This window comes from Harpia harpyja, chromosome 17, assembly GCF_026419915.1.
Source record: "Harpia harpyja isolate bHarHar1 chromosome 17, bHarHar1 primary haplotype, whole genome shotgun sequence".
Lineage (NCBI taxonomy): Eukaryota > Metazoa > Chordata > Aves > Accipitriformes > Accipitridae > Harpia > Harpia harpyja.
In genome coordinates, this window is record NC_068956.1 from 11,858,327 (window position 1) to 11,870,852 (window position 12,526).

Genomic DNA, 12,526 nt, shown 5'->3' on the forward strand with positions numbered 1-12,526 from the left:
AATTGTTGGAAATGCCACAAGGGACGTGGTATGGGAGCCAGTCTTGTTTTCAGCAAGTCTCCTGTAGGCAAATTAGGCTCTCGCTGCCATAATTTGATATATTTTCTTCTGCCAGCAGTGGTAATTCTGTAGGAACAAGGAGTGTCTTTAAAGTATGTCCGTGTTACCACTCTGCAATATCACAGCAAGGAGGAAAGCAGCTTGAGATGTATTGAGATGGTCATTAAATTGGTCAAATAAGTTGATACTTAGCTATAATGTGTGAAAAGTTGGGGATCACTTCTGAGTTTAGAAAAGAGGTGGCACAGATTGAGTATATCTTTCTGTCTAATGTTTCTGCTTCACAGCAGGGTCGAGACTGGTCTACTCTTGGTGTACCTACCCAGCTTGACAACTCAGAAAGCCTATTTGTGAAACACTGAAGCAGGCTCTTTGCTTTATCTCCTCTTCTACCCAGCGAGAGTATAGGTGTAATGTCCTCAGTGTGTTGAGGTGCAACAGTCAGAGGCAGTGGGTGGAAAGCTGTAAGATTACAACTGTAAACTGCAGTAGAGAAGCCTTTTGGGAACTGTTCAGTAATGGGGTGTGGCAGTCTGTTAGGTAAAAAGCACGTGCCCGGGCAGAAGGCACATGCAAGGGTAGCACAGTAAAACGGTATTTTTAGACTTTAAGGATACCTTGTATGTACTTGAAGAGAATTTAAGGTATGTTCAACAGAGTCCTTCTTTACTAAAAATTAATGCAATATAAGAAAGTACTTATAAAATGTGCCTCCAGCATTTAGCAAGGAAAAGCTGACATGGAGGAGTGTTGAGAGCTGTTAAGTAAATTTTTCTTGCCAGGTTTCTAGTGGGTTCAGCGGTTATTTTGTGTACAGCATAATCTTGTCCTCCTTTGGGGAGGGGGTAGAAAACATAATGCAGCAGGGCAAGCTGAGTGCTTCGAGTTCCCTGGATGAAAGTAAGAAGTGAAGGTCCCAAGCCCTATTTTTCTATGTGCTGTCCTCACGTGTAACATGAAACATGGGTTTCAAATCTGGAGCAGAGCAATTGTGGTCCCAGTGTGAGATGATGGAGTGCCACAGGGCTGAAATAGCATTCATCTTCCAGCTTCCTCACCCACTAATGAAATCAGCTGCTTGATAATTTGCCCAGATTTACACTTGTGTACAATAGATATTAATGTTCCTTCTGGTCAATCTGACTGAAGTAAATGGATTTGCGTTGAAGGAAGAGGCCTGCATGTCCAATATAAAATTCCTTGCCGACGTGGGAAGATTAAGGCCACGTCATACTGAGACAGCTTGTAGTGGCGGTCGGTGGCGTGGTGTGTGCAGCACTCGCTGGGCTTTGCTCATGCGCTTTGCAGAGGCCAATGTGCCGGTGTTGCTGCCAGGGTTTCTTTTTGTGAGGTGCTGGATTCCTCCTTCCAGGATAAATGGGAAGACGGCCAGGTGGGTTTGGGCTCACCTCGTCCACTTATGCCTTGTTCCACATGGCTCAGCTCTTATGTATCTCACCTCACTGCAGGCACCTACCGATAGTGTGTAAATTGAATGTGTTCTCATACCACCTGTAATTAAGGAAGAATAAGGCCCTTCTGGGGGTAGTTCAGGTCTGAAATGGGCTGGCTTTGGCCGTGTGAAGTTTCCTGACCCTCCTCAGGGGGAGGTGGATGGCGGGCTTCCAGCTTGAGTTGTCACGCTTGGGTGGGATGGGCTGGATGCTAGGGGCAGATTTTCCACATTGCGATGTTTTTGGAGCAACTTTTCAGTTAAAAAATAATAAATTCTGTAATGCTGTGTTTAAAAAGTCAAAAATCAAAACAACATTTAATTGACGCCAAATTAATATTTGAAGGAAAATTTTCCTTCCTGGAGGCTTTCCAAGTGCTCTACTTTTGTTGTCATTCAGAACGAAGGCCAGATTCTGAAATCTCAGATTTCACTGAATGAAACCTCCATCCTCTGCTCGCTCCAATCATTAACTGTTTGCAATCCAATGTTGGGGATCCAGTGATTGGCATGCGATGCTTGTGTTCCCTGAAATGGCTTCTCAGCACTGTCAGGGCAGAGGTAGATGGAGCCAAGCATTTCCCCAGGCAGCTTGCCAGCGAAGCCAGTGGTGGGCCTGCAATTTTTTGCCAACGAAAAAGATGTGACCAAAGCTGACTGAATTTATCCAGGTTTTTTTTTTAATGTTGTTTTAAATCTTATCCAAAAAAGGTATGATTTTTTGGCACAGAGGTTATCTACATGTTTTAGTCTCACTCCTGATGCGTTAAGGTGCTTAACAGGAGGGGAGCACTGATTGCTGAAGCCTTAGGTCATGCAGGACTGGAAAGTCACCCAGGGCCCTCGCGGGGCTGAAATGCCTCCCACGGCTGCCTTTTCCCTGCATGGCCAGAGAAAGCCCGTTCAGATGCCTCCTATCTTATTCTCCCTTATTGCTTTCTCCTCTTTCTGTTTTCAGGCTGTCCAGCACAGATCTGTGTTTATTATTTGGCTTCTTTACATGTTCTGTATCTCATGATCTCCATCCTTGCAAATAAAATGGACCAGGCACAGCGCAGCCCACATCCACAGGGCTGAGATTTCTTGCCCATTAGAGAAAGGCAGCAGCATCCAAGCTGGCAGCTATAAACAGTCCTTGACATAGGCTGTTCTCAGGCAGGGCCTGGGTGTTGTATGGGAAAGGAGTAGCTGGTGCAAGCCAAAATTTTGCCGGAGAACATGCTAGTAGTTCAGCAGAATGGACAATTATGAGGCAGTGCTCAGGTCCACAAGCTCTGCTAGTGCAGATGTAGCCCAAGCTGCCACTCGTCTCTGGTGCTGGCGCTCACGTAAGGCTGGGCACTGAGGGGCTGAGCCTTGGCAGTAGAAACTCCTTGCCTGCTGTGTCTCAGCACTGTGTTGTAATGGACGCACTCGCTGCTGCTTCACATAATTTTTGCTTTTCTAGGGAGGTGGCAGGTTACCTCTGCTGCGTGGCCCAGGGCCTGTGAGCTGTCCTCCTGGAGTGGCTCTTGTTCTTGTCTTTCTTCCAGACAAAGAGCACTTGAAGGAGAAGGAGAAGTTGGAGATGGAGCTGGCAGCTGTGCGCTCTGCCAATGAGGACCAGCGGAGGCACATTGAAATCCTCGACCAGGCCCTAAACAATGCGCAAGCCAAGGTCATCAAACTGGAAGAGGAGGTGAGGCATGGGCAACATTTCTGTGCTCTGAGGATAGCGGTGGCTCATGGTTAGGGCTTTCTCCATCCAAGTCCTGAATCTCTTCTAGCCATGGTGTGGCAGGTCGTCCTGCTCCCCTTGTACAGGCCCTCTTATAGAGAAAATGTGTAGTTACACAATACTGAGCCAAACAAGCAAGCAAAGGAGACCACAACCATAGATGTTTTCAGAGCAGAGCCTTCAACATGTAACCAGGAGCAACACCAAACTCAACTAGCTGGTGGCTGAGGTCATGGTAGGACTTAACAGAAATATAAAATAAAAAGCTGACTTGGGACTCTCATACAGACATGTGATGTTTGTGCATTCCCATTTCTCTCCCAAAAATGCCAGAAGGCTTTTGAGATATGCACAGCAGTGCAGGGCTTGGTAACTTCACATCTAAACAGTGGTCTTAAAAACATCTGGCTGATCTGGCTGGAAGCAGACTATACAGCATTTAGAGGTACAAAGAACTACAGGTTTTATTTGAGAGCTGAAAAAAACCTATCATACCATGAGACCCAAGAAGTGCCGTCTGTGCAAAACTCCCAAGAGGTCTTTAAGCAATGATCCTATAAGCCTGATAGTGAAAATAGGTATTCAAATAGGAAGAGAAATCCCAGGAACAGAGGGCTCTTCAAACTGACAGACAAATACAGAACAACATCTAGTAGCTGGAAGCTGAAGTTAGACAAATTCAGAGTGACAATAATGCTCAGTTTTAATTATAACTAAGAGTGATGTTGTCAGTTCTCCATTATTGGAGATCTCTAAGTCTTAATTTATTGTGTCCCTTAAGGACCTTCAGTCAGGAGGTGTGAATTTAATAACTAGCTGAAAGTCTATGCGTTCTGGCAGATCAGGCAAGACCATCAAAACAGGCCTTTTTTGGCCCTAAAATCTCTGTCCATGGGACCAAGAAAAAGGGAGGAGGTTTTATGGGGAATAAAAGAAACATAATCTTTACTATCTGAGTGGGCAGGTCATTGGTGAGGGGAAGGCCATTGGTGAACCTCTACCCTAGCAGGCTTGGTAGAGATTCAGGCTCTGGCACAGACTGCTGGCATTATCTTGGGCAGGTCTGTTCCCCTTCAGTGCCTCGTCTCCCACCTGCACCCTCCCCTGTGAATCCACAGGAGCCCACTGGGTGCGAGCAGGGAAGGTGTTTTCTTAAATACCTGCAAGTAACTTAAGTGCAGTTCATTGTCTTGGAAAGATGAAGGGTGAATTGACCTCAGTGATATTTTAATGTTTTTTTATCAGGGTAGCCAGCATGACAGAACCCCTGTTAGGCTAACTAATGGTTACTTAAGAGTCCGGAAGATTTAAGGTACTCTGTGTAAGTGCTGAAGGCATTGCTGTTTTGTTCCTGACCGTTAGACCATTCTGACTTCCTATTTAGAAACATTTTAAAAACTCCAGGCCCTCCGGTGGATACACTCAGCAGCAAGAAGAGGATCACATTAAGTTTAACTGCTCCTTTGTTAGTTAGATTAAAGCCTGCTTACTGTCCAAGTGTATTTGGGGCAGTCCCTTTGGGGTAGCTGCAGGAGCTAGTGTACCTTTAATCTATACATAATTCACTTGACACTGTTTGCCTTAAAGGCAACCAGAGGTTTTCTATTTGCATTTCATTAGGAAGTGGCTGAATAAAGGAACGTTTTTAGGTGGCAACACCTGCTCCTGCAGTTGTGGCATCACACAGGGGATGGAAAGAAATACATTTAGTTGCTGGCTGCTCCACAGACTGTCGGTATGGTATTGGCAGGTAACACTGACTTGCTGAATACACACCAGTGAAGGCAGCAGAAGCATAAATGCAGATTTCCAGGGAGGTGGTGTAAGAAGCTACCTTGTGCCTGCTGGGTTGTAGTAAATACGTTTGCAGCCTTAGGGCTCTGTCTCTAAGAGCTTAGCAGTTGCCAGTTTCTAGTCTAGTCATCTAACAGAAATGTGCCACTACTGGGGATCAGAGCTAGCATCCTGGATTGTGGACTGATGGAGCTGAGGAGAGGGCAAATGTTCCCCTCTAGAGAGCTGCTAACCTCCTGCCCAGGATATGGTAGATGTTATGGAGGTGGTAACCTCCTGCCTGGGGCATGGTAGATGTTACGGAAGTGGTAACCTCTTAGTGACAACATGTGAGGGTGATGCAATGATATTTGCCAAAGTTTGTCTGTCAGAGCCCTCAGCCTGAGCAAACCCACATTGACCTGGTCGTATTTAACTGCTTTTTTCATTCTAGGGGGAGTTCAAATGAATTTTATCCCAGCTGGCATGTTTTAATTGTTCAAGGCAGTATCATGCAGTTTGGGTGAAGTGCAGCTAATCTGTGGCTGCTGGTGTGTGCCCAAGCTCCTGTGCTCCCTTTCCATGGCTTTTGGCCTGTTCCATCACTAAATCAGTGCACCTTTTCAACAGTCTCCAGTGTTTCTGGAGCTCAGTTTGACACATATGCAGCAGATATTGTTGAAGTTTTGAACCTTCATCTTAAACCAGGGATTTTTACTATGATTTGGAATATATTGAAGGAAACACAAAATCACTCAAATGAAAATGACTACTATTATTAACAGAGCTCTACCTCGTGCACTGCTTTGTAAATCCACCCAGATTTCTTCTACCACCAGAATGTAATTAAGTTTAAAAGCTTTTTAAATCAAGGCTTGAGAAATAAGCAGTAGCTACTAAGTTGAATTAACATAAGATAGCGTACTATGTAAATCTGCATTATCCTGAGTGCCTGCTAGTAGAAGGATTTAATTCAAAAATATGTAGGTGGTATTATCACCACATGTCATTTAGGAGACTGTTGCTGGAATTGTGTGTCTGGTCCATGCTTTGGATAGAAGACTGAACAATTGGAGAGGGTTCAGAAAACAGCTGTAGAATTTATTTGGGGCCCAGAAGCTGTTCTTTGCTGTGAACAATTAAAATGAAGAGGTGTCTGAGCTCCAGTCCATGCGCATGAACATGAAGAAGGGATTGCTGTCAGCCAGATCAAACATTGCTCTTTAACGTAAGAAGAAATAATGAAATGCAGTGTTTGGAGGCTGAAGCTGAGCAAATCAGTCCAGAAATAAAGAGTTAGAGTAATTAACACTGAAACACCCTACTTAGGGTGATAGTGGATTCTCCATCTCTTACAGTCTTTAACTCGAATCTCATATCTATAGAACAGATATTCTGTAGCTCAAACTGGAGTTATGTTCCTAGCGCAGATATTTTTCCAAGACCCATTCATCTTTACTCAGATTTATTTGCTTGGATTATACCCTTTTAGCCTTAGCTCTTCTTCATCTTTATTTTTCTAATCCCTGGGACAAGGGCAGTGTTCAGGCAAGTTTGCTGATCTTGTGAATATGTGAATTGTTTCATTAAATGCTTCTTGCTCTAGTAGATCACAATTTGGAAACAGAACAAGAAGTAATTTGTTTAAATTGCATAAGAGAAAGCCAGATTAGGCATTGGGGTAAAAGTTTTCTGGCAGTAAAGGAAAATAAGCCATGAAGTAGTTTGCAGGGGAAGGTTGTGGCGTCCCTACCCCTGGAGAGTTTTGTAAACAGATTATACAGACATGTGCCAGGTTTTAGGTAGAGTTGATCCTACCTTGCAGCCGGAGGATGGAGTGGTACCTCTCCAGGTGCCATAAAGCTTTGTTTTATTTGAGTCTGTGTACCTGTGCGCTAGTGGAGCTCAGTATAATGTATTTCTGATTGCAGTCCCCCTCCCTTACGAATGCATACTGCACTGACAAGCCCATTAGTTTAAATGACAACATTTTGTACCTAGATTTTTAAATGTGTGCGTGAATTTTTTGCTTATGAATCTACAGACAGGATAGAAAGGTCAGAATTGGCTCCAGAACCTCCCTGTAAGTTTATGAATGTGGGAACTATCTTGTTGCATATCTCCAGCAAAATTGTTTCCTAATGCGGTGGACGCGTGTGCATCACCTCACCCACACGGGCAGAGGCGCACTCATGCGCAAGCGTGTGAATCCCGGGGCTTAGAGGGCTGCTGCAAAGCCAAATTCTGGCTGCTGTGGTACAGATGGACCCTCCGGCATCTGGCAGGACACAGAGGAGCGGATGAGGTCTGCTGCTGAGGAGGGACCCTGGAGGAGCCCCCTTCCCTTCTCTGATAGACGCTGGTGCAGCTGTGAGGTGGCACAGGCACCTTCCTACTGCCAAAATAGCACATTCAGCAAGAAGCCACCACTGTGTCTGTCTTGCCAAGTTGTGAGCTCCCGAGGAACGCAATCTTTGTGCTGCTGCCAGTGACTAGTGGGGATTATAATCTCATTAATTTTCATGGAAAGCCCCGGGAGCCGTAAGCGTTAGCCTGGATTACAGCAGGGCTAGGAAGGTCACACTGCCAGTTGTTGGCTCTGGCTGGGGAGGTTTGTTTAAGCCAAGCTTCGCTTTTGCTGTGAACAAGCCTGTATTTCACTTCACGTGTGACATGGATGGATTTAGGATGGCAGAAGAGGAATTTCAAGAAAAAGTGATTTTATTATCATTATAATCAGTGGGAGGGGACCTAGGTGAATCCAGCATCACACAAGTAAAAAAAAAAAACTTCTTTGCAGCATGGGAGTCCTGGACTAAGCAGAGGACTCTGGGTGAAGGGGAGCCCTGCAGAGCCAGGGGGACCCAGCACTAGTGTTTATTTGCTCCACATGCCCAGGAACAAGGCAGCAAACTTCTCACTACATCCCCTAGATATTTAGACACAGATATTTTGTGGCTATAGCTCCTATATCATAACCCACATTGTAGTTAATTTCAGTAGTGATTTAACTACTTAAAAGAGGTAGGCACTAGGATATCATTTTGGCCCTGGCCTCGCCAGCTCACAGCACCTCTCCAGCCTCTTTTATTTATATAGTTCCCCAGTGCTGACTGGGCTTAATACTTTTTTCTGCCTCCTGTTTTGCTTCTGAAAAACTTCAGGTCTCTAACAAGTGTGCAAATAAATGAGGGAGACTAGAAGTCCTAAAGAGGATCTTAGTGATCATGGAAATGACTTTGAGCATCCCCCATTAGCCCCCAGGCTGCAGATGGGGTCCAGCTGAGGCTAGGCAAAGTCTGCATGATCCAGCATTCAAACTGATTCACCCTCCCTTTCTGAGTAAGGGGGCTGATGAGAGTGTTTGGGGGTCTTTTGGGGTTCATCAAGGTCTTTTGGGGTTTGCAGCTTCAGCTTGTGTGCACTGTTGCTTTCTCTACTACAAGGCAGATATCTTTAGAAAGGTAAATTTATTCATGCTTGTGAAGAGAAAATTCATGACAAAAGGTTGGGGAAGAAGAGGAGAACTGGGTTTCCCGAGGTTGGGACTGCAGCCCATGGGGTGAGCAGGCAGACCCTGCTGCCCCATGGGCAAGTTTTCAGACCAGCGTCCACCCTCCCCAGGGACGAGGACTGCTCACAGACACCCAGGTGTGCCTGGCCCCCGTGAGTTCGCCCCTTCTCGGTGCTGGATTTTGGCTGGGGATCAGGTTTCAGCACAGGCTTTGCTGCCCGTCCCAGTGCCCAGCGCAGCTGATGCCCAGCGTGTCCGGCATCTGCAGCCTTCTCTCCCCAAGGGCTCTCGCATGCCAGTTCCTGCTGTGAGCCCCAATAGCAATTACCCGAGGTGTCACTGAGTGCCTGGTGGCATGGTAGGAGGCCAGAAGAAGTGGAGATAGCTGCTGAGCACCCTGAACATCTGCAGTCCACTTGCAGATTCCTTTTGGGGTATGCTGCTTGAGCAATCTCTTGCCATAAACCCCCGTATTGCAAAATCCTTGTGTCATGTTTAGCCCTTCAGTAATTGCATTATATACACAAGGAGGGCCTGGCTTTAGCTGCCAGCACGTCTATATATCAGCATTGCCAAGCCCATGAGCAGAATAGAGCAGGTGGAATGCTTCTGGCTGCTGGCACTCCACTGGTTCCACCTGCATTGAACAGATACACGGGGTTGAAAAAAAGAGACTGTTTGGGTGCAGACAATGTGCCGAGTGTCACCAGTCGATAAAACCCACTGGGATTCCTCTTAGCTGAGGCCAGCCTGTGTGCTTGCCCAGAGAGTATCCACCAACATGATGGCTCTTGCTTAGAAACGGCCAGGGGATTTCATGGCTAGCAGATCCCCAATGGGTGGAAGATCTGAGCAGTGTTCCCTCTGAAAGGGGTAGAGCTGCCCCAGCGATGCCTGCTGTGCCCTTTCCCTGCCCATCAAAGGGGCACCATCCTTCCTCTAGAGAAACTCTCCGAAGCAAACAGCCAAAGCCATGCTCAAGCCCAATACATGCCTGCAAGTGCACCAGGGTCCCGGCAGCCCAGGGTGGGGGTACGGTGCCCCCCCAGCATTGCTGACGCCCTGTCCCCCACAGCTGCGCAGGAAGCAGGCCTATGTGGAGAAGGTGGAGAAGCTGCAGCAGGCGCTGACGCAGCTGCAGGCAGCCTGCGAGAAGAGGGAGCAGATGGAGCGGCGGCTGCGCACGCGCCTGGAGCGGGAGCTGGACTCACTGCGGATGCAGCAGGTGAGGATGGGGTGGTCTGTGCGGGACCCCAGCACAGGACCTTCGGCGTTGCTCTTAAAAAGGGACGGTTGCTGGCAGCCCTGCCAGGTGCCGCCTTGCTTTTGGGTTCAGGTCGTTGGGCTTTCCACCTAAGCTTTTCCTTTGGATGGGGTTGTAGATGCCCCATCATTGGAAGCGGTCAAGACCAGGTTGGATGGGTCTTTGAGCAACCTGTTCTAGTGGAAGATGTCCCTGCCCATGGCAGAAGGGTTGGACTTAGATGATCTTTGAAGGTCCCTTCCAACGCAAACCACTCTATGATTCTAACTCCTGATCTTCAGCAAAGAATGGGGGAGCTCCGCAGTGGGGCTGCTGGACACAGCCAAGCCCTGCCTACTGCAGTGCTGGGAGGTCATGGATTGCCTGCCCAAGGGCAGGCAGAGCTCTGCCCCCACATATCCCCCCTACCTGCTGGGGGAAAACATCCTTCCAGGTTTCTCTCCAGCAATCACAGATTGTGCAAGATCAGCTCCACACTGAAGGAGGAGAGGGAGGGTGTGGTACACGTGGGCGTGAGATTTAGCCCACAGACTTTGGCTGATATTTCATTGAAAAAGCAAGGTAGGATGATGTGGGATGTGGTGTGAGCAAGAGCTTGGGCCGTATTTATTCTGGGCAAAGCTGATGTACACGGTTCACAGAAACCTCTACCCATGACAGATCTGGAGACAAATGGTGTCATCTTCAGACAATAAATTATTTAAATATCAGTCCAGTCCAGAATGGGCTAGAAGTGTACATTTGCATTTCTGTGTATGTATGTCCCCTTGTTTTTTGGCAGCCTTGTGTCCTTAGAGGCATAGTGTTATGCTCGTATTTTATGCACAGTTATTCCTTCATTATTTCTCCTCCATCCCCAAGTCCCAAAGTCCAGTCATCTGTGAAAAGGAAAAAAAGAAAAAGGACGAGGAGGTTGCAGGGAGGATTTCCCGGCTACAGCTGGCACTGCATGCCAAATACACGGGCATTGGCTCCAGAGGAGAGTGAGCAGATGTACTAAGTGTATCAAACCACTGCTTGGGGAAAAACCAGCAACATAAGCAAAGCATGATGCTCTTGTAACTCTTGAAGGGCTCACTCACATCTCTGTTGATGCACACATCTGCTACAATAACCCTTCCTTATTTATGAGCCATTAGTGGAGACCAAAGCAGCTGTTACGCAGAGCTTGTGCTGCCAGAAAGCAGAGGGGCTGATCCTGCCGGCAGGATGTGATCGGGAAATAGCTCTACAGGCAGTATCAACAGTTTGCAGTCTTGAGGTGGCCAGACCTGAGAGCATTCCCTTCGCACCAGCACCCCCAGGGCAGGGCAGGTCCCCCAGCACCCCTCTGACAGCATCAGTCTCACTGCTGCTCCCTGGAGACCCTTCCCATCCATCTTGGCTCTTCCTTGCTGCCATATAAGTGCATTAAGTCTTTCTTTCCCTGTCTACCATGGGCTTGTTGTTCCTGTCTTCTCGCAGTAGCTCTTCTCAGTTGCCCCTTAGCCCGCTTTCCTCCAATTTAACAAAGAAACTACATGGGGTATGACATGCTAATGCTGGTGTAAATGAACGAACATTTGAGAAAAATACAACTGAAATTCAAATGAAGATAAAACTAGAACTAGGAAAGGTTTTGTTCTGTGGGCAGGAATATAGGGACAAATCGATAAATTAAGTAACTGGGATGGACTGTCGTGGAAGTCCTTGTCTTGGGAGTTCAGACTACATCTGCTCATTTTGGCAGAAAATTCCTCTGTAACTTACAGATTGCTTCATTTTTAAATTTTTTTTTGCACTGTAATTAGTAATTGCATTTTGGCTTGCCATAGTTCTCAAATGCCTGCACCAGTTCCCTCTAGTAAGTTTTAAGAAGAAAGATACTCTAACTTCATGTCTCACCTATCAGCTTCGAGAGGAGACTTTGGCATATTTTAGCTATTGTTATTTATACTTTTTGTTTTATGAGCCACAATGCTGCAGTGAATCTTGCATCAAAATGCCCCAACATTTTACTTCAGAGCTGTGTTCTCTGAGTTATCAAAGTTATATCTACTGAAACATTTTCTTATCACAGAGAAAAAAAGAGCTTTTTTCTCCTTTTTACTGGAGTCAGTGGAAGAGACGCAGCACACAAGGAGACAGCAAGCCAGAGTCTCTTCTGTCCCTGGCTTGTTGGTAACTGAGTCCAAACCGCAAATCTTCATTATCACTGATGCATAAGCTAGGACCAAAAAAAATTCCTTTGACTTAGTGTTGCAGGCTGAGCATGCAGGGCTGGCAGAGGTTTTGACTCAGAAGACAACAGGCACCTGTGACGTCCCAAGATGCCATTTACAGACCAGGACCGTGCTTCTAAAATATTACCTTCCTGCCAGAGATTTGACAATATTTGAAGTGTAAGCACTATTTTTTGCAGGACCAGAGTCGTAGCTGTTGCTCCTAAGGGCTGCACCGTGTTGCACTTCCATGTCGTTACTGCACCAAAGACAAAGGCTGCAGCCCTCCCCTGGTATCTCTAGTTTCCCATAAGCAGGAGATAAGTGTCTAGAAGGAGGAAATGTGGTTTGGAAAATGGCAACGGTTGCTGCAGCCCTCACTGCGCTGTGATGGTACAGCTTTGCCAGTGGAAGTTCGTGGTGTAGCATGGATGAAAAGCCGGTGCTCCCGAGACACAGTTTCCCCTTTAACACAATACTGGGCACTGTGGAGTGTAACAAATCTCTTGCATTTTTTGTTAAAAAAAAATGTACTTCTACTGAG

General features: G+C 46.6%; 1 protein-coding gene across 5 annotated transcripts in view; it reads left to right on the plus strand.

Moving 5' to 3' along the window:
* The window catches only part of AMOTL1 (angiomotin like 1), a 90,067-nt gene that overhangs the window by 68,184 nt on the left and 9,357 nt on the right, over positions 1 to 12,526 (plus strand). For all 5 annotated transcript variants that reach the window (XM_052812608.1, XM_052812610.1, XM_052812609.1 and 2 more), the window contains 2 exons: positions 3,046 to 3,191; positions 9,593 to 9,742. In XM_052812608.1, coding sequence (XP_052668568.1) covers positions 3,046 to 3,191; positions 9,593 to 9,742 — 296 coding nt within the window. The remainder of the gene's footprint in view (positions 1 to 3,045; positions 3,192 to 9,592; positions 9,743 to 12,526) is intronic.